Source organism: Staurois parvus, unplaced genomic scaffold (genome assembly GCF_062004578.1).
Source record: "Staurois parvus isolate SC_StPar_1 unplaced genomic scaffold, SC_StPar_1.0 ptg000181l, whole genome shotgun sequence".
NCBI classification, from domain to species: domain Eukaryota; kingdom Metazoa; phylum Chordata; class Amphibia; order Anura; family Ranidae; genus Staurois; species Staurois parvus.
The window spans coordinates 3,534,913-3,562,350 of record NW_028317977.1 but is presented as its reverse complement, the minus strand read 5'-3'; the positions used below and the strand labels follow the sequence as shown (position 1 = coordinate 3,562,350).

The 27,438-nt window shown below is 40.6% G+C and overlaps 1 protein-coding gene across 3 annotated transcripts in view; it reads left to right on the top strand.

Annotated features, from left to right (window-relative positions):
* LAMP2 (lysosome associated membrane protein 2) overlaps positions 1–27,438 on the top strand; it is an 81,317-nt gene that overhangs the window by 28,570 nt on the left and 25,309 nt on the right. For all 3 annotated transcript variants that reach the window (XM_089677210.1, XM_089677212.1, XM_089677213.1), the window contains exons 4-8: positions 3,564–3,725; positions 6,341–6,552; positions 11,078–11,200; positions 12,300–12,354; positions 14,256–14,423. In XM_089677210.1, coding sequence (XP_089533336.1) covers positions 3,564–3,725; positions 6,341–6,552; positions 11,078–11,200; positions 12,300–12,354; positions 14,256–14,423 — 720 coding nt within the window. The remainder of the gene's footprint in view (positions 1–3,563; positions 3,726–6,340; positions 6,553–11,077; positions 11,201–12,299; positions 12,355–14,255; positions 14,424–27,438) is intronic.

Below are 27,438 nucleotides of genomic sequence, written 5' to 3'. Positions count from 1 at the left end.
ATACTGACAGGAAGAATGAATGAACTATCAGGTCACAGTGCCGTGGTAATTCATTGAGGACTACAAGCCGACAGCAGCTGAAGACTTAGTCTCTCGTTTTTAAAATTTGACAGATAACTAGAAGATTCCCCCCACTAACTGTCAAAGTGGGGGCCGGTCTGATCGTAACATGTGACACCCTGAATATGGGTGCAACATGTTACAAAAGGAGAACTTGTCTTTTAAAGTGCAACTCAAGTTCTACTTTAACAGAGAGCAGGCAGACGTTTTATTGCATGTCTTTTCTGCAGTAAAATGCCCCTACCTGTCTGCTCATTCTTTTCCATTGCTGCAATGAGCTGCTCAGCTTACAGCGCCAGGCTGGTCTGAGAGCGCAAGAGTGATGTCATTCCACACCGGCCAATGAAGATTCCGACGAGAGACTGTTGGACAGGTAAGCATTAACGCCTCTGTTCTGCTTTACCATGGAATTTGTCCACTCGGGGCAAAGCAACAGATTTCCTGCTGAATTCCACAGACAAATATGTTTCTTCTTTTGCTCCCCCATTGCTTTTTTTCAGCTGCATGGAGTGAAACTAAAGCCTTGTATAAGCTATAAGGCACTAGAATTGTTGCTCACATGGGGCTATGGACCCTCCCTGTGTGCCTGGCTATTGTCATGACCAGTAAGATAGAAAGGTCAACAGAGGCAGCCTGCATATTCCTTCAGTACAGTTGTCTGTCAGCCCACCTTTTGTCAACAAGCTTACAGTGTTTGATTGGCAGCCTTGTGATATGGCCATATAGACTCAAAATTTCAATTCCTGAGCTACTAGCCAGGCCTTAAGGGTTACTCGCCACTAGTTCCCCACCCAACCCCTACCCTGCTCTGCCCCTAATCCCACCCCTAAACACTCCCTCGTAAATTAGCTCATAGGGGAGACGGCGAGGGACTACATTTATGCCTGAACCCAGTGTAAAATTGTATAATATTGCAGTGCTGCTCCACTCTACTTAAACCAGCTCTGAAAGATCAAGTCCATAATCCTCCTTTTGAAAGTACAACCAAATGACAGAAGGCATCAGCACATCCAATTTCCAAAATAAAAATTAGCCTTACAAACAGGTAACTACTCAAGATTAATGGAGGGCAATAAACCATTAATAAGTCAGTGAAACTGCTATTCAGAATGAGCAGTTAAGCTTAAATAGCTGAACAGATGCTACTGAAGATCTTTAGCAGCCATGTGTCACTGGTCACATGGAAAGCCTGCCAACTGCAGCCTCTTCAAGAGATCTGATCGGTGTGTTCAGGCAGTGGGCAGCTTAGGTTAGGCAGCACTGTCCACTGCATGGAGAAGTGTCTGATGGTGGCATCCAGCTTGGGACCCCACACCAGGCTCCAATCTGGCACATATAGTGGATACACCTAGGGGCAGGCAGAGGAGCCGGGGGCCATGGAGACTGGAGAGACTGACGGCTCAGAGTACCTCACATGTGCCCTGAGCTCTGCCCAACTCCACCCAACTCCACTCTGCCAGGTATTGTGCAGAGGATTAACCGATAGCAGCAGTAGACACTGAGTCACTATATACTGGTGAAACTCGAAAAATTAGAATATCGTGCAAAAGTTCATTTATTTCAGTAATGCAACTTAAAAGGTGAAACTAATATATGAGAGATACTCATTACATGCAAAGCAAGATAGTTCAAGGCGAGATTTGTCATAATTGTGATGATTTTGGCTTACAGCTCAAGAATACCCTAAATCCACAATCTCAGAAAATTAGAATATTGTGACAAGGTGCAATATTCTCGGCTCAAAGTGTCCCACTCTAATCAGCTAATTAAGCCATAACACCTGCAAAGGGTTCCTGGGCCTTTAAATGGTTTCTCAGTCTGGTTCAGTAGGAATCACAATCATGGGAAAGACTGCTGACCTGACAGTTGTGCAGAAAACCATCATTGACACCCTCCATAAGGAGGGAAAGCCTCAAAGGATAACTGCAAAAGAAGTTGGATGTCCCTAAAGTGCTGTATCAAAGCACATTAATAGAAAGTTATGTGGAGGGAAAAGTGTGGAAGAAAAAGGTGCACAAGCAACAGGGATGACCGCATCCTGGAGAGGATTGTCAGGAAAAGGCCATTCAAAAGTGTTGGGGACTTTCACAAGGAGTGGACTGAGGCTGGGGTCAGTGCATCAAGAGCCACCACACAGACGGATCCTGGACATGGGCTTCAAATGTCGTATTCCTCCTGAACAACAAACAACGTCAGAAGCGTCTTACCTGGGCTAAAGAAAAACAGACCTGGTCTGTTGCTCAGTGGTCCAAAGTCCTCTTTTCTGATGAGAGCAACTTTTGCATTCCATTTGGAAACCAAGGACCCAGAGTATGGAGGAAGAATGGAGAGGCACACACTGCAAGATGCTTGAAGTCCAGTGTGAAGTTTCCACAGTCTGTGTTGATTTGGGGAGCCATGTCATCTGCTGGTGTTGGTCCACTGTGCTTCATTAAGTCCAGGGTCAACGCAGCCGTCTACCAGGGGATTTTGGAGCACTTCATGCTTCCTTCCACAGACCAGCTTTATGGGGATGCTGACTTCATTTTCCAGCAGGACTTGGCACCTGCCCACACTGCCAAAAGCACCAAAACCTTGTTCAATGACCGTGGGATTACTGTGCTTGATTGGCCAGCAAACTCGCCTGACCTGAACCCCATAGAGAATCTATGGGGCATTGCCAAGAGAAAGATGAGAGACATGAGACTGAACAATGCAGAAGAGCTGAAGGCCATTATTGAAGCATCCTGGTCTTCCATAACACCTCAGCAGTGCCACAGGCTGATAGCTTCCATGCCACTCCGCATTGAGGCAGTAATTGCTGCAAAAGGGGCCCAAACCAAGTACTGAGTACATATGCATGCTTATACTTTTCAGAGGTCAGATATTGTTCTGTGTACAATCCTTGTTTTATTGATTGCATGTAATCTAATTTTCTGAGATTGTGGATTTGGGGTTTTCATGAGCTGTAAGCCATAATCACCACAATTATGACAAATCACGGCTTGAACTATCTTGCTTTGCATGTAATGAGTCTATCTCATATATTAGTTTCACCTTTTAAGTTGCGTTACTGAAACAAACAAACTTTTGCATCATATTCTAATTTTTCGAGTTTCACCTGTATATCCCCCCCCCTCTCTCTCTCTCTCTCTCTCTCTCTCTCTCTCTCTCTCTCTCTCTCTCTCTCTCTCTCTCTCTCTCTCTCTCTCTCTCTCTCTCTCTCTCTCTCTCTCTCTCTCTCTCTCTCTCTCTCTCTCTCTCTCTCTCTCTCTCTCTCTCTCTCTCCTTTTTTTTATTTTCCCCTCAGTTTGCAAAAATAAACTCCAATGTGATGTAAAGCTAAAAAAAAAGGCCACTGTTCTCTGCTATTGCCTAGCATTGACTACCCTCTTGTGGCAGATCATTGCAATTACATATTTACTTTTTGTTCTTAACTTGCTCATAAATGGTATTCTGTCCTCCATTGTCTGAAATGCAATAGTATTAATTGCTTACATCTCTAATTTTTTGTTTCTTCTCAGGGCTATTGGCTTCTGTTACAAACACAAGCTTCTTTGTTCCAGTCCCACTGAATGCATCATATAAATGTTCACATGAGGACACTGTGACTACAGAGCGTGTTTTGCAGTTATATTGGAATGTCACACTGCAAGCTTATATAGAGAATTCCACTTTAGGCAAAGGTGAGCAAAAATTTACAGGAATGTTTGGTATTTTTATCTGGGGATCTCCTCTTGCCTTTCTAACATAATTTGGGTTCACTACTCCCTTAGGTTGAAGGTCTGAATGTCTGCAGGAAAAATTGATACTTTCCACTGTGGGCCATTTTATATTCACCCTCTATTCTTCCAGTGCAGTACTGGAAAATAACACTGATAAGAAGTGCCTAAGTTTCACCATGCTTATGATGTATCGTAAAGGATTAATTCACCTTTTGGAACATGTTACATGTTCCACCCATGTTTAGGATGGAACATGTGACCTGTTCCAGCAGTAGCAGCAGAGCTCCGCACGGCCACATCATTTACCATTCCCTGTGAATGCACGAGCTACAACTATTATCAGCCATTGTGGCTGAAGGCTTGTAGTTCTGAATGGACTGTGAGGTCACTGATGAGTGGCCTTGTAGTTCATTCTCTAAAAATAATAAATAGTGTATAAATGTGTGAGTTATCGAGCGCACCAATAAAAAGCTGCTGATGCACAAAAAGGAAACACAAAGCCTTTCTAGGAATATGACATGAAAATAGGGTGTGCAGCTCTATACAAATAAAACACACTATCTAAAGTATGACAAAATATGACAGAAATGGAAAAGTCCTATAAACTGAATGTTAAACAGTCCAAGGTAGTAAAATATCAGTCCAAAAGGTATACTCCAGTGATGGAGTATAAATAACTTCAATCCAAATGGGTATATTCCAGCATCCTAACATGAAGGTGTAGAAAAATTGCCCACTCACCGGAAGTGCAATTTAATGTGCACATAGAAATTCCATGAAGCTGGAGGTCCCATGAAGGTATAGCCTGATGATAAAGGTGCCCTCTGGTGGTAAATGGGGTGACGGCTGCCAGAGAAGTTGATCTGGACCAATATCCCAAATTGTCCTGCCTGGGTGGACTCCTAGAATGCTGGGCTGAGATGTGGAGGCTCAGTGCCAGGTGATAGAGATGAAACCGCTCATGGTGTAGTATTATAAAAAGTATTTATTGAGTATATATCATTATGATAAAACAGTAAAACGTACAGGGTTAGAGTACCAGTATAGGTATAGTGTAAATGAGCTCTTTAAATGCACTGACCAGTGAATAAAAATGATGGCCACCGGACCTCCTGATCCGGTGGCGTAACGTTAAGGCGTCAAGGCATGCAGAGGCTCCTCCTATAGGAGGAGGCATATTCACACCCTACCAGCTTTGATTCTCATTGCTAGTCTGATTGCCAGTTCGGCTAATGTTGGGAGAACTCTGCATTCTAGTCTGTGCCCTGCTGAAAGGAGTAGAAGCACCTTTTGATCTTTCTGAGATATTAGGTCATTTTTGGCTAGCGAGTGTATCTGGGAGAGTGCTTGTACAAAGCTGGAGCACAGAGGTGGCTTAAAGTGCAAGTTTAGTCAGAAAATGTAAGACCTGATAGATCACTTCAGGCTGGCCCCTTTTGCTGGTGTAGTTATGTAAACATTAAAAAGAAGTACTTATACTGTTTAAAGTCCAGTAATGCACTGTTTAGCCCTGCTTTTGCTATTTTTTTTTTTTTTTTTTTGGCACTGTGCCTAAAAGCAGAGCCACTAGAGCAGGCATCACTAAATGGCGGATCGGGGTCCAGATGCGAACAGATTCACTATCCCATCCGGACCCTTGCGGTCCCGCTATTTATGAGCCTTTTCTTCCCACAGCCGTCTTTTGATCATCCTAACAGAGCTGACAGCTGGAGACAGGACAGTTCTGGATGGAGGGCGGGAATTGAAATGTGAGGGGCTAGAGGTTGTGATGTGGGGGGGGGTGCTGAGAGCATAAAAGTGGGGGGGCTGAGGACAGTAATGTCGGGGGCTAAAGACTGTGGTGTGTGTGTGAGGACATTAAAATGGGGGGCTAAGAACTATAATGTGGGGTGGCTGAGGACAGTAATGGGGGGGGGGGCCCGAGGACAATAACATGGGGGGGCTGATGTAAAAAGGGGCAGAGTGCTATTCAGTGAAGGGGGCAGAGGACAGTACTGTGGGGGGAGGGGGGGGGTGTGGAAGTGTGAGAACACTACTGTGAAAGGGGTGGAGGGGGGTGATGTAAAGAGGGAGCTGAGGATCCTCCTCAGGGGGTGGCTTTTTTTTTTTTTTTTTAAATCGCACCGCAGCAGCACGTGATTTTACTGTCGCTCCGGGGCTGTGCACTTCAGCAAAATGGCATCCTCCAACAAGGAGAAACCGGAACAATGCTGGAGGCAATTTTACAGCACACTAATTTTGGTAGTATAATTATTAATGTGGAATGCATGTTGCTTGCTAAAGAACATTTATTTTCAGGCTTATCAAGTTGTGGGAAAAGTTCCACTTTAAGGCAATTGCCACAACTGATTTGGATTACTTGTTGAAGGAAACCTATATGAATACACATTTGAAGTGGATTACTTAAAACTGATTGGAAACTTTTGGTACCTTGAAAGAATGTCGCAGACTTAGTGTTTTAGTTTGCTATATTTTTGTGCTTGTATAAGTTAGTGTTGCACCTTTTAATAGAGGGTGAGGATATAACAGAGTAATTCAGAGTGTTTTTATGGTTTTCATATTGGTCTTTATTCCAGATTTTCATTGCAGTGCTGACATTCCTTCCACAACATTATCACCAACTACAAACAGCACAGCTATACCAACCACAGCAACGACCCCAAAGCCAACCACTAAACCTGTGGACAAACCCACTGTTGGCAATTATTCTGTTTCAAATGGCTCAGAGACATGTTTGCTGGCTTCCATGGGTGTGCAGCTCAATGTGTCCCAGCTGGTTGAAGGAAAGGTAAGTTTAGTGTGTGTTTTTTTTTTTTTTTTTTTTTTTCTTATCTATACATATAAAAAAAGTAATATAAATATATTCCACTGGTTTCCACTGCACACATATCAGAATAGGAGAAAGCGGCACTCACGGGTCTTGTGAGGTGTGAGCACTCACTGAAGATTTAATTTAGTTGAGGCACAAGCTCGTCTTCCAAGAATAGCTTGTGCTTCCTCGAAATGTCAGAAAGTAATGCTGTGTGCATTAACAAGGAGCTTTAAGCAGAGGTACTGCTGAAGAACTAGGTGGCTTGATGATTATTTTTTTATTTTTTTTCTGTTTATGCTGTGTGCAACTGAAACCCCCTGCGTTGGCAATTTGTGGTGGTGGTTTACAATAAAAGTTGGCCACCATTTTCCATGCTGGTGCGTTTTTTTCCCCATGTTTCTTGCAAGGGCTGGTTCACACTGGAACAAGCGCATTCCTGCGCGGTCTTGTTTTAACAGCCCATTCATTTGAATGGGCTGCAAATTTCAGTTGAACAAGGAAAAAGTAGTGCAAGCACTACATTTCAGATTGCACTGTGGTCCATGCAGTTTAGTGGACGCAAACGCATTGTGTGTTTTGTGAGATGTGTTGGGGGTGTCATTAACAATTCATTGGCACCTGCATACTTTCTTGCATGGAACGTGCCTTTTCAGCACAGTGTTTTTGTGTGATCTAGCTCTAAAACCGAATTATACAAATTCCATAAACTAAGTAGATGCAAGCAGGCATACATTGTGGTCCATGTGTGAACTGGTTTAAAAACTGACAATGTGAAGGAACCTTTTAGTCAGTTTTGGCCTTGATCTAGAATGTGGCAACTTTATTTTATTTACTACTTTTAGATCCTCATATCTTTAGTACAACCATTCGAATTGTGCATCACGTTTGTACTATACTACTTTAGCTTTCATTTGTGAACTTACCTGGCAATAGGGCCCTTGTAGTTCACTGGATTGCCTTTTAATACTCCCAAAATATGACTGCCAAGTATATATTGAAACTTTCTTTCAGCTAGATTTGTGTTTAGTATATTGATCATGGGTGGACTGGGCAGTTAAATGCTAAAGTTTTTTCTTTTTAGACAATTTTAAACACATATTTAGGGTATAACATGATGCCAAGTTACCAAACACCCCTACCTTTCTCCAGAATTATGGTTCTTCTCCTTGATGGGTTCTGTGACTTTTTTTAAATTTTGCACGGTTGTGCATCATTCATGCCTTGAAATTTTGACATCTGTGAATCAATAAACTAAAGGCCCATCTACCACCACAAGAGGGGGCCAACTTATCAGCGGAATACAAATGCAGTGTTTACCCCACTTGTAGTTCGTTGACACTAACTGAAAGTCTATGCCGTACAGATTTGGAGTTGGAGAAAGATAGTCTGCAGGAGCCTGTGCATTGTACCTGAAAATCATTAATTCTAGAACAACAGAGTGCAGCGCTTAGCGAAGTAAAAAAGTCACTAAATAAATGTCCACAGTAGTACACTGTACAAATACGAATTCCCACAGCTCCGTCTAATAACAGAAATGCGCACTCACCGGAAACGCATGGGTTATGCGCATGTGTGATCATGCATCACAAGCAATAGGTACATCTGAGGTCAGGCAGCCAAGCATCTCCCTCACGGTGGATCCTCACAGACTCTTAGCTCAGGTACAGGGGTCCCTTTAAGGTCAGCCCGGCGTTCCTTGTAAAAGAACTTCCTCTCAGGATGGCAAAGGTGTTTATTTCTGTGGGGGTGATTGCTCCAAAAAGGAGCCCCAGAACACAAATGCCAAAGATAGTGTAGTATGTCCAAAGTATTTATTAATTTAAAACATAACACAGGGCAGTATGCATGTCAGACTTCAAAACACAGTAAGCAGCAATACTGACCCCTTAGTAATGATGGCCGCCGGGCCTCCTCGTGGCTCCGGCGGCGGAATGACGTCACGCTCTGCGCAGCTCCTCCTTAGGCCTTTCGTGCTAGAGGCACATCATCAGAGGGGAGGCTGCACAGGAGCGTGACCGACGTCAGTGCTAGAAGTGGGGAAATCGGCACATGCGCAGTTAACCGCGGCCATTTTCCCGGAGAAAGAGAGCACTGCGCATGCGCGAACACGGCAGCGCCATTTTGCCGTGGATCCGCGATCAGGACAACAAGACGTTTACGAGATCGACTACGTGAGCATGTTTCAAACATTAAGAAGGGGTTGAGGGAGCACTCACTATCAAATCATTACCGCCTTCACCATAATAATGATCCATCTTCATTAAAGTTCATTGGCATTGATATGATCGGCAACCACTGGAGGGGTATCAATAAAACTAGGGCGGTTTCCCAAGCCGAAACCAAATGGGTGTTTGAGCTTCGCACCTTACACCCTTTAGGCCATAACATTGAGGTAGATGTCAACTGCTTCATTGCTAACAGTTGATAGGCCTATGTCTCTTCCCATTGCCATTTTATGTATATGAAGTTCGTTTATTAATTTTTTCATTTTTTATGATGTATTTATGAGTACTTTTATATCCTGCACAAGGTTGCATTTTTAGTGTGTTTTTTTTCATGTGTATGACACTCTCTGACTTTTTATTTGAATATCCATCTATCTTGATTGGATACTACTCACCGTTCCTATGATCAATTTTTATTAGTTTCCTTCTGCCCCGTTTTAACCTCCCAAATATATGGGTTGGGTAGAGGAAGGATCTTGAGGGTTTTCTAATGTATTAATTTTGGCGTTTTTTACCTCTTTTTTGCTCTTTGTTCTGAATGTATATTTGGGATATATATCTCTATTTTATATGATCTGGCAGTATAATGCTATACAGGGTATTCACTGCCAAGATCTTATATCTTATATTTTTTATGTATTTTAAGTCCTCTTATGATTTTATTTTGTGTTACCTATGCTGGGGTATCCTTCATCTTGCCGTGGTCCGTTACTAGTACTATATGCCAAACACTGTGGGGATCTTTTGTACCCTATATATGCGCACTGTTGTTGCTAAGTTATTTGCACCATCACTGTATTTAGGGAATAGTGTTTGCAAATAATTCCCTGGGGTCTGTGGCATAGTTAGCAAGCGGTACTGGGGATCGGTGTCATGAGACTTCTCTGTCTCTTCCCTGTCTTATTGTCTGATCGCGGATCCACGGCGTGTTCGCGCATGCGCAGTGCTCTCTTTCCCCGGGAAAATGGCCGCGGTTAACTGCGCATGTGCCGATTTCCCCACTTCTAGCACTGACGTCGATCACGCTCCTGTGCAGCCTCCCCTCTGATGATGTGCCTCTAGCACGAAAGGCCTAAGGAGGAGCTGCGCAGAGCGTGACGTCATTCCGCCGCCGGAGCCACGAGGAGGCCCGGCGGCCATCATTACTAAGGGGTCAGTATTGCTGCTTACTGTGTTTTGAAGTCTGACATGCATACTGCCCTGTGTTATGTTTTAAATTAATAAATACTTTGGACATACTACACTATCTTTGGCATTTGTGTTCTGGGGCTCCTTTTTGGAGCAATCACCCCCACAGAAATAAACACCTTTGCCATCCTGAGAGGAAGTTCTTTTACAAGGAACGCCGGGCTGACCTTTAAAGGGACCCCTGTACCTGAGCTAAGAGTCTGTGAGGATCCACCGTGAGGGAGATGCTTGGCTGCCTGACCTCAGATGTACCTATTGCTTGTGATGCATGATCACACATGCGCATAACCCATGCGTTTCCGGTGAGTGCGCATTTCTGTTATTAGACGGAGCCGTGGGAATTCGTATTTGTACAGTGTACTACTGTGGACATTTATTTAGTGACTTTTTTACTTCGCTAAGCGCTGCACTCTGTTGTTCTAGAATTGTTGATATATTTTAAGGCATTGTGGTTGCCTATAGTGTTCTAGCTGCTGACATTTAAGAGAGCAGTGAGGAAACTCTACCCTTTTTACTATACCTGAAAATCATTGATCACGAATGCAATGCTTTGACATGTAAAAAAATAAAATAAATCATTTTCTGCCAATGTGGATTCATTTATTTATCTTTTTGCAAAGGGTGGACTTGGCTTTTAAGTTGAACATATAACACACACTGTCAGACAATAAACGCTCAATCTGCTCCACAGTTGTTGAAGTAAATGAGCGTATGCATCTTTGTACTTTTGCTGATAAGAATTTTATCAAAACTGGAGCAGTTGTGCATGGCAACTAATTGGCTTCTATCTTTCGTTTTCAAAATGTAACAATACAAGCCAAAGATAGAAGCTAATTATTTGCCATGCGCAGCTCCTCATCCTGTGTGCTCCAATTTTAATAAGTGTTCTGCTAGCTGTGCATGTGTCTGCTAAACTAGTTCAGACAATAAGAGGCCGTGGATAACTTCTGAATCTGGGAATCTCTCTAGCTATACAGTTTTTTGCACAATCATGCAATCAAACATTTACGTTTTTAAAGAGGTATGTAAAGCAGATCTGCTCTGTCTTGCATGCTCATTTATTAAAAGTGGATTTTTTTTCTGTTTAGAATGTTTGGACTGCACTTAATATTGATCCCCACTCCACCAAGAGTTCTGGAACCTGTGGAAATGACACTGCTCTCTTAAGACTGACGAACAGCCCCACAGTTGTAGAATTTTTCTTTTTCATTGTAAGTATTTGCAATATCTCAACATGTTCAATATTTTATTGTTAAAGTGGAGTTCCACCCAAAAGTGGAAGCTCTGCTTAGCTGCCGCCTTCTTCCCCCCCCCCCCCCTCGCTGCCATATTTGGCACCTTTTGAGGGGGAGCAGGTACCTGGTTTTGACAGGTACTTGCTCCCTCTTCCAGCTCAGTTTATCAAGGTTCCGCCCCCCCCCTTCCAGACCTCTGGGAAACTCCACTGCGGACAGAGGACTGCTGCCCATTTACAAAGTGCAGTGTGCTCAGTAGGAAACTGGCTGTGTTTGTGTGTTTTTTTTTTTTTTTTTTTTTTTTTTTTTTTTTTGGGGGGGGAGGGAACCCCACTTTAAGCAAATAATGGATCCCATGAAGCAGCACATCTATGCAGACCCATTGGTTAATCACCCCCATGATGGAGTGAAATGTGCTGGAGGTGTGGCCTGGTTGGAGCTCAGGCTGAGACTGCCATGCATTTTATTACCAGTGGGTCTGCATAAATGTGTGGCTTCATTGGATCTATCCTTTGGTTAACAATTACTTGGAGCTGAGCTCCTTCCTTCGCCTGCACTCAGTGGTGGACACAGGATTGCTTTCCCGTGTAGCCTGGGCAGCACACATTTTCCGTTACTGGTTCAATATTTTGTCTTCCCTTTTTATTTGTGTTAATTTTTGGTCTTTTTACTACTTCCTTAGATTCGTAAAATATCTACTTTTCTCTCCAATTCCCTTTTTAATGTGGTAATCCTTTAATTACAGCTTTCATCTTCTAAAAATTAGAGCATAAAGGTTCCAACAGAATAAGATGCTAGCTACTAGTATCACAAGACCCCATATATTTGGTATATAGTATAGCCTGTGTAGCTCTTCAGCCACTGATTGTTAAACAGTTTTATGAAGAGTGTAGTAGTTTTCACTTGCAGCATCCTAGTGGGGGACATGCACTGGCCCTGTGGATGATTAACAAAAAGGAAAACAGTCTGACATTTTAGGGATATTTTTAGCACCATTCAAATTTAACTGGAAGCTTCATCTGGACTTTAACTTTTGCTGTGTGATATTGATTGTTTTTTATTATTCCAAATATAGAAAAAAAAGAACTTCCACCTTCAAGAAGTTAATGTGACCCTGATCAATGGTTCAGGTACAAAATCCTTTTTTCTTGTAACACCTAATTTTGCTTTCTATCTGTGATTTTGTAAATGCAGTTGTACCAATTTTGTTTCATTCTTTATATTAACCATTAAGTATAAATATGATGTTATATAGCCTGCTGCTCTACAACCGTTGCTCTGCCTGATTTGAGCATTACTTGTGAAGAATAGGCAAGTATCAGCCTGTATAGGTGGCAAAATCCAGAACTTCTGACGGTAATAAGCCCATATCCTTCCCTTTTTAAAACCTCTGCTGTGGCAGTAAAAGAAGAGGGACTTATTCACACAGGCACTTTGCATCCTGCAACATGAAGAGTATACAGGCTCTGGGTCTGTGGACCCGTCCCTGTGTGCCTGTCAAACTTGGTTGTATAGGTGAGTCTGCACAACCGATGCATACCAATGCAGTTTGTTTGGGCTCCTGCATGCAGCAAGGAAAAAAAAACAAAACTGAGATACAAATGTGCTTTTATAAGCCTGGGAATTTAGCTTATAGATGCATATTGATGGCATGTTTTCACGTAAAGGGTTTTAAATCTTGTATTTTCTTTTCATTTTTCTTTATGGAAAATACAACAGGATATCTTAACAGTGGCATGTTTGGAAAATATCAATCTAGTGGATAATTTTCCTCACCAATATCCACCCAGCTGTAAATGGTTTTCAGGAGGATGGAAATTTGAGTGTTGGCAGGCTTGACCATCTCTTTATTTTTCATTTTCAAATTGCTCAGACTCATTTGCCTGTTGAAAAACATAGCAGGAATGTGTAACAAAACTAGATTTCCTCAATCTTAGGTGCAAGCTGACTTTTCTTATTGGTAGTAGAATATTGCAGTTGATATGTGATTGGTGTGATCACCACACCATAGTATCTTGCCACTTATACACTCCACAAAGAGCTTTTATATTTTTAATTAAAAATAAATCACAGTTGAACCCTCCTAATTCATTATTGTGATGCATCAGGGTGCATATAGTTATGTATTTTTTTTTTTTTTGAATTAATTACATTTTTTAAGTTAGCAGCAAATTGCTAGAGCATGTGAGAAACAGCCTTGTGCTGCCAGCACATAGGAATGTTGGGCTAGACTGGGGCTCTTACACTCATGGGTCTCCTGTGGTTTGACATGCCCTCCTGAGCACTACTCAAATGAACATTTTCTCTTCCTCCCTGTGAGTGTAAGACTCTCCTAATGCGGTCATTACAGTGTTTTGTGGTTTTTTTTTTTTGTTGTTTTTTTTTTTAATTCGGCCTCATGTACACTACTGCTCCTAAACATGAGATTTTTGTGTCTTTTGCTAAAGTCCCTGAACTCAACTCGGTAAAAGCCTATGTGTCCATGCATACACAAGCTTTTACCATAGTTTAGGAGCAGCAGAGTTTAGGGGCAGTTAAACACCCCTCTTCTGAATGCAGAAGGCGATTTTTAGGCAAAATGTTTTCCTGAAAATTATTCAAGTACCGCAAAAAACGTGTGTAAATACCCCTTATTGCAATGGAATTTGGCACTTGGCCATTCATTTCAATGCAAGTACTCTGGCTAATGAAATGAATAAACATTGCCAGTAGAGTTGGCGTGTAAAGCAGTTCCAGTGTACATGTAGCTTTAAAGTAGAACAAGAGGCATAATTACTGTACATGCAGCCTAGCTGCATCAAAGTAATAAACCGAGAGGGTTCAGCTGGGCTTAAATTAAATTCATTGCATGCTGTTGGGCACAAAAAAATAGTCCTGTCAGATTATTCATAAAATGGTTTTCTATTTTCTATACAGCAACTTTTTTGTTCATTATTTCACCTCCTGATTTATTGTGCATACATCATTCAACAGCTGCTCACCATAATAGAACATATACATGAGTTTTCAATGGTAATGTTTTGCTTTTTAGGCTTTTCTTATAGAACAAATGTTAATCTAAGTTTATGGGAAGCATCTTTGGGTAACTCTTACCTGTGTCGCAAGGAGCAGCTTATCACGGTCTCAGAAGACCTCTACATGAATACATTTGAAGTGAGAGTCCAGCCTTTCAGTGTACATAACTCAACATTTGGCACAGGTAAGATTGCGTGCAGACTGTGTGTATGTGTTGTATGGTTTGTGTTTTTTGATCTGAGACTCATCTGAACAAGTAGTCATTTTTAACAATTTTATGCTGCATTTATAGAGAACCAGAAAGGTTCTTCCTAACTTGTGTACCTTGTACTCCCCTTCACCCCAGAGGGTTCTGGAAATTTGGTCTGGAAATTTTTTTATGCTGCTTTTGGGGGGCAATAACATCTGCGGTAGTAGAGTTGAAGACATTCCTAAATTCTAACTGCATTGAAGACTGTTTTTAGTTACCATCCATTTAGGGACACAGAAGTATTTCACCTTTCTTATACTGAAACCTTCAGCAGGATTGGACACTAAGCAGAAAAAAACTGTAGACAAGCCCATCATAACTCTTCCTGCTACCAGCATACCTCAGTTTTTTTTGTTCTTTTTTTCACTAGTGTTAGGAAGATAAACATCTCTTCGGCTCTGCAGTGTGGAAGAATAACCTATTTCTGCTAGCTTTATACTTTTTTTTTTTTTTTTTTCCTTTGAAGATTTTGTTTTCTTCAATCATTTTTTTGATGCTAGAGCTTGCCTCTTTGATTGTACGGATCTGCTGCAGCTGTGCTCAGCCTGGCTTTTACAGTGCCGTATCTGGACCTGTAAGAGACCTTCTGGTACAGAGTTCCTCACAGGGTGTTTTTCCACCGGTGGTTGGCGGCGGACAGCTAACACACAGGTAGGGGGACAGGCTGCAGAGGAGTGGTGGGGGGGGATCCCCGTTGTGCACTGTGTCAGGCAGGCTCCGGTCAGGATCTGCAGTGTGTGGGGTGCACATTGCTGGATCGCGATGGTGCCCAGGTAAGTATTTGGGGGGACTGCTGCACACAGGTTTTTCACCTTTGCACATAGAATGCAGGAAGGTAAAAAACCTTGAACCTTTACAACCACCTAAATTGTAAGTGTGTGGCAGCCTTGTCCTGAATGGAACCTTTTCTAGTTTTGCATAGGGACAAAGTGGTGTTTGAGGCTCAGGACTTCCTTCTTACCTAGAGTAGTTTTTGCCTTTCACCTTCATTAGGACATTGTTCCTCTGGCTCTCCGTCCCGCTCCAAGTAACCAAGAGGAAGTTTCCCTGTAATGTCTGGATATACAGGTGAAACTCGAAAAATTTGAATATCGTGCAAAAGTTCATTTATTTCAGTAATGCAACTTAAAAGGTGAAACTAATAAATGAGACTCATTACATGCAATGCAAGATAGTTCAAGCTGTGATTTGTCATAATTGTGATGATTATGGCTTACAGCTCATGAAAACCCCAATACCACAATCTCAGAAAATTAGAATATTGTGAAAAGGTGCAATATTCTAGGCTCAAAGTGTCCCACTCTAATCAGCTAATTTAGCCATAACACCTGCAAAGGGTTCCTTTATCACAATCATGGGAATCACAATCATGGGAAAGACTGTTGACCTGACAGTTGTGCAGAAAACCATCATTGACACCCTCCATAAGGAGGGAAAGCCTCAAAAGGTAATTGCAAAATAAGTTGGATGTTCCCAAAGTGCTGTATCAAAGCACATTAATAGAAAGTTATGTGGAAGGGAAAAGTGTGGAAGAAAAAGGTGCACAAGCAGCAGGGATGAGGATTGTCAGGAAAAGGCCATTCAAAAGTGTTGGGGACTTTCACAAGGAGTGGACTGAGTGCTGGAGTCAGTGCATCAAGAGCCACCACACACAGATGGATCCTGGACATGGGCTGAACAACAAACAAACAAATTGGTCCAAAGTCCTCTTTTCTGATGAGAGCAACTTTTGCATCTCATTTGGAATCCAAGGACCCAGAGTATGGAGGAAGAATGGAGAGGCACACACTGCAAGATGCTTGAAGTCCAGAGTGACGTTTCCACAGTCTGTGTTGATTTGGGGAGCCATGTCATCTGCTGGTGTTGGTCCACTGTGCTTCATTAAGTCCAGGGTCAACGTAGCCATCTACCAGGAGATTTTGGAGCACTTCATGTTTCCTTCCGTAAATGAGCTTTATGGGGATGCTGACTTCATTTTCCAGCAGGACTTGGCACCTGCCCACACTGCCAAAAGCGCCAAAACCTTGTTCAATGACCGTGGGATTACTGTTCTTGATTGGCCAGCAAACTCGCCTGACCTGAACCCCATAGAGAATCTATGGGGCATTGCCAAGAGAAAGATGAGAGACATGAGACCGAACAATGCAGAAGAGCTGAAGGCCGCTATTGAAGCATCCTGGTCTTCCATAACACCTCAGCAGTGCCACAGGCTGATAGCTTCCATGCCACGCCGCATTGAGGCAGTAATTGCTGCAAAAGGGGTCCCAAACCAAGTACTGAGTACATATGCATGCTTATACTTTTCAGGGGTCCGATATTGTTCTATGTACAATCCTTGTTTTATTGATTGCATGTAATATTCTAATTTTCTGAGATTGTGGATTTGGGGTTTTCATGAGCTGTAAGCCATAATCCTCACAATTATGACAAATCACGGCTTGAACTATCTTGCTTTGCATGTAATGAGTCTATTTCATGTATTAGTTTCACCTTTTAAGTTGCATTTCTGAAATAAATGAACTTTTGCACAATATTCTAATTTTTCGAGTTTCACCTGTAGTTCAGGCTATCTCTCAGCCACTACTTCTTTTAGAAAAAGCTTTGTCCTGGGTTGGCCTACAGTTTTTTTTTTTTTTTTTTTTTGTTTTTTTTTTTTTGTTTGTTTACAAATGTCCATTCCTTGTGTAGGGTGCATTATAACTTAGTGGTTCTAAAAGCTTAATGTTTTTTCCCTTCATGTATTCTATGCATGAAGCTGAAAAAAATTTGTGTTGCAGCGTCACCCTCCCAAATTCTTACCTGAGCCTCCTCTGATCCAGCAACATTCTCGACAGTCTCTGCTGTCTAGGGACTCTTCCTACTCAATGGCTGAGACAGCAATGGTAGCCGATTGGCTCCCACTCTTGCCAATTGCAGCCAGTGAGCCAATAAGAAGAGAGCTGGGGGGAGGGGGCAGGGCCAAGCCACGGCTCTATATATCTTATGGACACATAGATCAGCGGCTTAGGGACAAGCATGCAGCGGTGTCCCCAAGGCGATCACCTTTCCCTGCGGGCCCTGCTCGAGCGGGAGGAGCCAGTAGCGTGGGGACCTGAAAACAAGAGGATCGGGGCTGCTCTGTGCAAAACCACTGCACAGAGCAGGTAAGTATAGACCTGTTTTGTTACTTAAAAAAAACAAAACAAAAAAAAAGACGTTCGAGTCACAGGTGAAAGACTAGTGTATCCTTCTGTCAATCAAAAATATTTTATGGTGAGTACAAATATTTTTTTTTTTTTTCTGCATATGTCAGTGCTTTTAGGCGTGTGTGATTTCATGCAAATACTTGGATATTTCTTGTAGCTTATTGCTCTGCCACTGTAAAAGGTTTTTTTTATTGAGTCTGCCTCCTTTTTATGGAGCATTTTTCCTTCAGTTCTGGTAAAAGTATTGACACTAGGACCAGACTGACTTGGTTATCCCAATTGCATATAGTGGACATTGGTTGCTTTCTTTGCTTTCACATATTCTCTTAAACCTTAAAAAAAACACAAGGCTAAGGGTTTACCTTTAAGAAGGTAAACCTCTCTCAAGTGTCAGGTTGTAATGTTCTCTCAAGTGTCAGGCTGCTTCTTGATTCACTATTTCTAGGCTGATTCGTCAGCTCAATTCCCAGGCCTATAGTATTAATGACAAGGGTTACTCCTTTACTGGTCAAGGCCCATTTTATCAGGAGTATCGGCGCCTTCAGGGCAATTCCGCATTAAGCTTCTATTCTTTAATTTTGTAAGGCTGCTCTCTGCTCTTTTCACATTTACAAAGTTCTACCAGGTAGCTGTTTGTGCATCTGCAACTCCAGTTTTTGTTTTCCAGGTGGCTTTGTAGTGGGGTTCTCCTCTGTTCTGTTTTTGGGTGTCTTTAGACTTGTCACTGTGTTGCCCACCCCACATTTTCAGTGCTTTGGGACTTCCCAAGTAGTCATAAATATAAAGTCCTCTGTCTGGTGACCTACAATTAAGGAATTAAGGTTTGTTGTTTACCTGTAAAATCCTTTTTTGAAGTAGATTACAGGACATGGAGATTCCTTCCCTCTTCTCTGTTCCTCATCGCTTGCTACAAAATTAAGGCTGATCTGAGCTGAGAGATGTTATACCTGGGCGAGGACTCCTGCATTGTTGTTGTTTTTTATGTCGGTGTCAGCATAAACCAGGTAGTCAAAATATATTTAAATAGTGTAGCGCTAACACCAAAAAATGCTAAACAATAAATATTAATAAAAATATACTGGCAAACAATAACACACTGTGTTCTGATCTCTCTGGATCAGTAAAGTGCAAATAAGTGATAACACAGTATATAGTGGTGCTTCGTGATATCAGAAACCATAAATATACTTAAGTTACCCCCTTTCTTAACTGACAATGGGTAATGAATGGTGATTTAATACAAAAAACGTGATCCCTTAAAAGGGAAAATGTAAGTGCTACTAGTGCAAATTTATTAAGAAGGCTTATTCCAAACAGGAGATTGAGAAGAGAATAATTGAAGTTGATAACATAGAGAGTGAGCTGTTGATGAAAGATAAATGTAAAAATGACACATTTGATAGTCAACTGGCCATTGTTCTAGATTTTAACATTCATTATAAAAAAGTCGAAAAAATCTTCAGAAGATACTGGCCTATTCTAAAATCTGATCTCATTTTAAATAAAATATTAACAGATCATCCAAAATTCATATATAGGAAAGACCCCTCTTTGAGGATGAGATTAGTGAAAAATGTATTAGATCCACCCATTAAGACAAATAAAATCACTTTTCTTGATCTTAAAGGTTTCTTCCCATGCAAATGCTATTATGCATGTAGAGAAACTAAAGGAAAGAATTTAAAACTTCAAGGCTAACTACGATGGGACAGAATTTACAATCAGAGATTTTATTTCTTGCCAGACTGAAGGAGTTGTATATGGATTAGAATGTGGGTGTGGACTCCAGTATATAGGGAGGATCAAGAAACCCCTCTGAAAACGTATAAGGGAGCATGTACAGAATATAAAGGTTCCCAAAGCATAGTGTTTCCAGACTTTTTTAAAGCAGCACAACAAGGATCCCTCTAGCTTTAAGTTTTGGAGTATAGAAAAATATGTCAAACATTGGAGAGGCAGTAACAAAATAAGGTCCTTAAGCCAAGCAGAATCAAGCTGGATCTATATGATGCATACACAGCTACCCAATGGCCTCAAAGTAGAGTTTGATCTTAATTGTTTTATTAGTGACTTTTAATAGGAGGGGCCTTCTGGATTTATTTATGTATGTATTTAGGCTCTTGTAGGTTATGTTGGAATCTGAGGTTTATTTTATGCATTGTATTTTATACGTATATATTTTTAATATTTTTATCACTTTAGTACATGCATCATGTTATTACAGTAATATTTTATATGTGGCTTCCTGGCTTTTCTATAAAATTTTTAAACCATTTATTTTTTGTAAACCCAAGCTATAGGTGTAGATGCATGGGATAGTTCATTATCATTAATCAATTTTTTATACACATAACATTTTATTAATTTAATTAATTTTTTTGGATCATTTGCATTTTCCCTCTATATTATCCAATATATGTGGTTAATTGGTTTTATTTCCCTCTTCCCCCTTTTTTCTTAATATTATTTCTAGCACATATAGATTCTTTAGGTTTTATAATGGTGAATAAAGATTATTTTAGTATATTTTATAAACACATTTATGGTATTCCTTAGTGCATGATTTATGGTCCGTTATGTTGTATACGCAGGGATGTGGATTTTAGAATGGTTCCTGGTATTTAATACATACTTAGGACACATACCCGCTTTTTAGTAATTAATATAGTTCCCGGATTTTTGTATTCTATTCTTATATCATTTTATAGTCCTAAGTTAGCGGTCAGGAAGCAGCTAGTTTCCATTTTTTTGCATTCCGTTTACAATGCATTTTGTATGGTATATGAAGTCCTATGAGAGGAGTAATGGGCTCCGGAAATGTGGCCGCCGTTGGTCCGTCCCCTCATTAGGGCTGTTACCTGACTGCCTATATAAGTGAATCATGGTCACCAGTGGGCGTTAACCCTGATGAAGTCACGAGGCAGGTGACGCAACGCGTCGGTACGCCATTTTCGGTTATGCAGTGACGCATTTCCGGGCGCAGTGGCCATATTGCTATACCCAGCCCATGCAGTACACCCATAGGATGTGGTGACAGGCGTTTTGTAACTGGGAACAAATGTGAGTGTAATATCGGTTATGTTCTTTACATAATAAATACATACTGTACTATGGAGGGATATTTTGTTTGTGCCTCACTAAGTGGAGGTAGCGTGTATACGATTTCCTAATACCATTCGAGGAAGTAGTTGCTGATCTGAGGAGCTTATGTTTCACCTGGTTTTCCGTGATGAGGAAACATACCTAAGGATCCATTTTTGGGGTGACCTTTAAAGCGTGTAGGCCCTATTCGGGGCAATGTGTGGAGGTGAGCGGGCATTGCTGCCGTCTTTTGAGGATTTTACACCAGAGTGAAGATCACCATTGCACTTTTATCACTTGCATGGAAAATTATTTTTCTTTGATTGCAATCACAGATGTATATACATTTTTCTGGACTTTCTATTCATATTTTTTGTGATATTTTTTTAGTATTGATATTTAGGCACTTATTTGCACTAGTAGCACTTACTAACTTATGTATATTTATTGTTTATGATATTACGGAGCACCACTATATATTGTGTTATCACTTATTTGCACTTTACTGATCCATAGAGATCAGAACACAGTGTGTTATTGTTTACCAGTATATTTTTATTCATTTTTATTAATATTTATTGTTTAGCATTTTTTGGTGTTAGTGCTTCACTATTTAAATATATATTACACTTATTGGTATAAGGCAAGTGATCGCAGCTATTAGTTTTCAATCACCCATATAAGTGCAGGAGGATATCCCAATATATTACAGGTAGTCAAAATATAAAGCCTTCTGACAGATATTTTTTTTTCAGTTCAAGATTTCCCCTCCATTACCTGTCCTGTTGACAGTGTATGGCCAGACAGGGTGTGAGAGAAAACATGTAATAGAGACACACTCTGAAAATCTGACAGATTCTAGCTTTCCACTACTCTACTAAAGAAAAGCATTTTTTTTTATGCTTTTGTCAGCAAGTTATGGTAAATATCTTAACAGAGGCCCGGATAGCAGTAAAAACCCAAGTGCATTTAAACCTAAAAATAATTTAATGCTTATTTTATGACAAAAAAAATGGTATAAGGAACTATACTTGCTGTCAGTGTAATGTGCTGCTTTCTCCTGGTTTAGTAGACCTCTCTTTTCTATGTCCCTTCCCACCCCCTGCTGTCATAATTTTCTGGTGTGGCAGGGGTTTATAAAGTGGAGTGAGCTGTGGCAGGCACTCATCAAAACTATGCTTGCCCTTGCTGCCCCCTCATAATTTCATAAACTGTTCTATTGCTTCTATGAATGAAACGCGGTCTGTGAATGGAGGAAGCGGACTTTTCAGTAATTGCCCATCCTCCATTCATAGTTTTATTCATAGAATCGGTATTAGTTTCAAATCAACCACATCTTCCAGCTAGGGAGATGTGGCACATTTGAAAATGTATATAAATCAGTGAGCTCTCTAATAAAAGCTGCTGTTGCACTAAAAGGTAACCAGATAAAATCTCAATAAGCATATAAGTTCAAAGTGCAGCGCTTAAATTCTAACTATTGTCCATGATTAAGACCAGATATAAATAGTTCATAAAGTGACAATCCATGCTAGGGTGCCAGTTGCAGTAGTGGAAATATTCCAATATTCAGCGAGGTAGGCCAGGTATGGAATATCCTCCCTCTGGATGGTATACAGCACAGCAGGTGTTCCTGGATTGTAAAGGAATCCATCCAGCCAGAGGTCCCCTAAAGGTGATGAGGACTGACCGTCCACTTAGCAAGATGGCCGTCGGACCTTCACGAGGCTTCGGCGGCGTGACACCTTGAGGAGCCAATATGCCGTGGCCTCACGCCGCCGGAGCCTCGTGAAGGTCTGGCGGCCATCTTACTAAGTCCTTATCACCTTTAGCTGTATTTTTACCTGAGTTATTTATTTTGGAATAAAATGATCACATTTAACTTTACTACACTATGGGCACCTTTTTTGTTTGGATTCTCTGCTGAGCTAGTCGTTTTCAGAGCCCACCTCAGAGATCAGCTGTAGCCATCCCAGTATCGAGAGGAAGGAGTTTCCATAAACAGGCTTCAATTACCCATCTATCCCTTAAAGGGGACCTCTGGCTGGACGGAATCCTCTACAATCCAGGAACACCTGTTGTGCTGTATACCATCCAGAGGGAGGATTTCCATACCTGGCCTACCTCGTTTCCTTAAAGGGGACCTCTGAGTGTATATTTACATGCATATTTTCAATACGCATCTGGTAGGTGCATAATGTTACCATATCTTCAAGCACTGAATATTGGAATATTTCCACTACTGCAACTGGCACCCTAGCATGGATTGTCACTTAATCAACTATTTATTTTATATGTATATTTATATCTGGTCTTAATCACGGACAATAGTTATAAGTTCAAAGTGCAGCGCTTAAATTATATGATTTGAAACTGTAATAACTTTGGGGGGTTGCTGGGAAGAGAGATTGGAGAAGGAAGATTTCTGCCAAGCCAGAAGACAGCAGCACAAGGTACACAATCACACAAATAGTAAAGTCTCTTGTGCTGATACACTGCGGCTTGTCAGTCTTTAGGTGTGAAAGCTACTGTACATTAGTTTTCTTGCTTCCAGCTTTTCCCCCTTATTTTGACCTGTGAATAACATATTTCCCTGTCCTGTCACTATGGATGGTGCTTTGATTGTCATAGGCTGGTGTTCAAACATGTTTCCTTTGTGACTTAAAAAAAAAAAGTTCTAGAGATGAACAAAGTGACAAGGACATAGCATTTCTGGCAAGATCCAACAGGTATTTTCTGTACTTGCTAAAAATGTTATTCGCCTAAAAGAAACCTGTTTGGTCACCACATCAGGAAAGCTTCAGTATATTACACGTTTGCAGTTTCTGTAGGTAGGTTTTTGTTTTTTCTGTCAGAAGTGGGAAAGTGTTGGAATTTCTGACATTGATGCTGTTACTTCATTGAAGAGATTTCTTTTCACAGTGTGCCCCAGATAAAAATCAATGAATTGGGTGTAGTCACGGCAATTAAAAACTTAACGGAAATACTAATCTTCTCTCACAGTACTAGAAAGTGTGCGTTCTGTGTCCTGTTAGGTGTTTCCCCTTTTGCATTCTGTCCCACTGACCCTGTCAATTGAACAGGAATTTAGAGGCAATATATTCAATGGGTACCCAGACAGCAGTGCAAACCCATGGGAGGTTCTATTCCTTTCTCCACTCTGCCTAAAACCAATAGGTTTTAGCTGGAGCTTGGCCCTGTTTTTATCTTGGATTTCTTTTGTAAAGAAAATTGCAGCATCATGTTTTTTTGTTTTTATTATGAAAAGCTTGTGTTTATTGATCTAGAACTTTCCAGTAATGTATTTGAAAGTTGGCATTTGGTGAAGTTTTTTGTTGCATCATTTGGGTAGCCTGTGCTCTGCTTGATGTTTGCAAGCCATAGATTTGGTATAGTATTGCTTGTGGTAGGTAGACAATGTGTGACCTGCTTAGTCTCAGTAATTGTTCCACTTTCTACAAAGGAGCAGTGATGATCTTTCAATACATTTGCACAGATGCACTCTAGAGTCTGAAGAAAACTTGTAATGACTTTAGCCCCAATAAAAATCCTCCATATCTAGGCAACTGCAGAGCTTTTTTAACATTTAGTTGCGATTTTGCTAATAATTTAACATGAATTTTGTCACAAAACTTCTCTTTGAGGTGTTAAGCTAGTAAGTTCAGTTGATTTCCTGCTGAATCCTCTGAAATTTGAACCATGGGTGGCCCTATAGGCACCACTTGGCTTGACAAAAGTCACTGTTTAAATATTTTTAGGCAGGTGCTGTGACTGTCTGAACACAATTAGCTGGCAGTGCAGATTTTCGATCCATGCTATTTGTTTTAGATGGCAGAATGTATTATTTTTCTCTTTTTCAGCTTAAATCATGCACACTGGATGTTTTTTTAAAAACCCTCCTCCTCTTGGCAGCAGTGGTTTAGCAAAAAAAAAAAGCCTGACGCTAGTAAAAGTGTCTAGTTTTTTTACAAGCGTTTAAGCGCATGTACAGGTGTCGTGCTTGGGCGTCAATTCATTTAATTGGCCAGAATAAAAATTCTGGCCATTGAAATCAATTAATGTTTAAGTGCAAAAAGCACCTAGCGTTAACAGCCGTTTCGGGGCTTTTACACATGTCAGGCATTTTTCTGCCATTACACTGTGCATTGGCTCTGGGTTTTTTTCCTGCTGGTAATTGCCCCCTGCCACTAAAAGCTTCTAAATTCTGTGTGCATGTACACACCTAGGATAACATGCAGGGGTGTTTGGAAGCAGTAAAAAAAAAATAAAAAATAACCTCCGCCTGAAGCCCCTAAAAGTGGCTGCAAGAACTCTGTGTGCATGAGGCCTCAGTGTATAGCTATTCTTAGTGTTTTGAATCCGAATTATATTAAAATTGCTAACACGTTGCACAAGAGAAAACCAGCTTTTTTTTTTTTTTTTGTGGGTGGGTATGGAGTGGTGAAGATATTTTATGAATTGGTTTAAAGGCATAGCCTCGACAGGTGTGGGTGTTCACATGATGAGCGGGAGATGCATCAGTCATATGTTTAACCAATGTAAATATTTTTTTTTTTTTTTTTAAAAACACATTAAGGTGGCATTTATTGAAATTGGAGTAGCCAGAGTCTGGAGCCCCTGTGCCTGATAACCAGTCTGCTCTGTCTTTTCATTTTTAACGCTTAAAGCAGAACTAAACTCTCAAACAACTGTTTTTAACTCTTATGTCTTCGCAAAATAGGTAATATTTGGTTATTTTTATTTATTTTTCTTCAGCTGCTTCCTAGTTTTTGGTCTAGACCATGAGTCTTTATGGACACTTTTTTTTTTTTTTTTTTTCTCTTTCATCTGGAGGAGGGCTTGTCATCGACGCTCACTTTCCTGCCTACATGCCTGAGCTAAGGGCAGATTTAAGGAAGTAAATGCAACCTAATTCATCTGCCTTTACTCAAGATGACTGCTGGTAGGAATGCTACGGAGAAGTTTTATCAAAGTGATTACTCAACAAAATAAATCGTGGAGACATGGATGGGTGCATTTGAAAATATTCATTTGTTTTTTTTTTTATAGTTAAGAGACAGATTGTGGTGCTCAGATACAGCTGCGTTCAACTTTAAATAAGCCTGAAGATAGAAACTGGTTGCGTTGCACAGCCACTCCAGATTCTGGTTGTTTCAGTTTTTAATAATCTCCCTCTCTATTAATTTCTCTGAAATACTGGGGATTTTTAAGTAACTTTGCGAATGTAATCTTATTCCCGACCGGTTTCTTTTATCGTGTTTGAATACGTAACCTCTTACCACTGCCCTTTCTTTCCCACAGCTTTTGAAAATGTATCACCAGCCCATTGTAATTATTTCATGACATTTGTTCAGCCAATTTATAGCCTGTAGTGTTAGGCCAGGACAAAAGAAAAAAAAAAAACAAGAAACTACTATTCCACATAATCATATTTTGCATGCTGTTTTTAATGAATTAATTTAGTGCACTGCGCCATTCAAGTAATCACTGGAGAAACTGAACTCTGCTCTCCTGCCAAGCCCCCACTAGCAACAACTTTGTCAAATACATCACACACACACAATAGACTACAACCCAGTGGAGATCTATGACTATTCTAAGGAATAAATCAGTGCATATCATATACATGTAAATAAACATCTCTTTGGGCAGAAAATATTAAAGCATGATGATTGCGTACTCACAAATGAAACCCCATAACAAGGTATATGTGGCGCCAGACAAGAGGTCTGTGGACATCAATATGGAGCATCTTATAATTGGCTTGATGCCTAATAAATCACAAACAAAAGGCGAAACGCTTTGAGACCTGTGACTATTCTGCTGCACTTTGCCTCTTAATTACTTATATTATACTTATATTCTCATTAGTATATTTGTACAAATAACGTAGTTGCTAGTGTGGCCTTAGCAGGATTAGCGCTCTTTTAGAGACATTACATCGCAGTCTCACAATTTGTAAGCCCGTTTTTAAGGTACATTTTAACAGATAATTATTTGAATAGAACTAATTTTGCATGTGTTTTTTTTTTTGTTTTTTTTTGCCCCGAATGTTGATTCTGAATGTGGTGCCAACTAGAGCAAACTGACTTAGTGAGAATCAGTGGGGAAAAATGATCAGCAACTACTGAAAAAATGAAGCCTCTGCCTGAATATAGCTGTAGATTATGCATCTAGAGGCTAGGACTTAAAAAAAGAAAAAAAAAGAAAAAAAGGCAACTGGAACTGCAAACCTCTATATATGCATTCTGCTTTCCATAATTGGCTGGGTAAATCAGAAGGGATATACAATGTTGAGTAGAGCTTCCCTAAAGAGGAGCTGCTTTCCTCCCAAAATTTTATTGATTTCTCCAGTGGTTGAGTGCAGTATGTTGTTATAAAAATAATTTTTGGCTTCTGGCCCTAAAGTTATAGCATCAAAGTAGGTAGAGCAAATGCATTTCTCGTTACTCAGTCAAGGACTAGAATTACAAGGAAAGGCAAAGCTAAATGTTATTTGTAAAGTAGCCTGATATGTTTGGACATACCAAGTGGTAATGTTTTTAAAGAACAGGTTTCCTTTGTATTCACTGAAAAATCTACAGTGAAGCTGTTCAGGTCCTCTGTGTTCTATCAGACATTTTCAAAGCAGTTAGTATAGAACACACACAAGTTTTCACTGCATATGCTGATAGGAGTAGCCA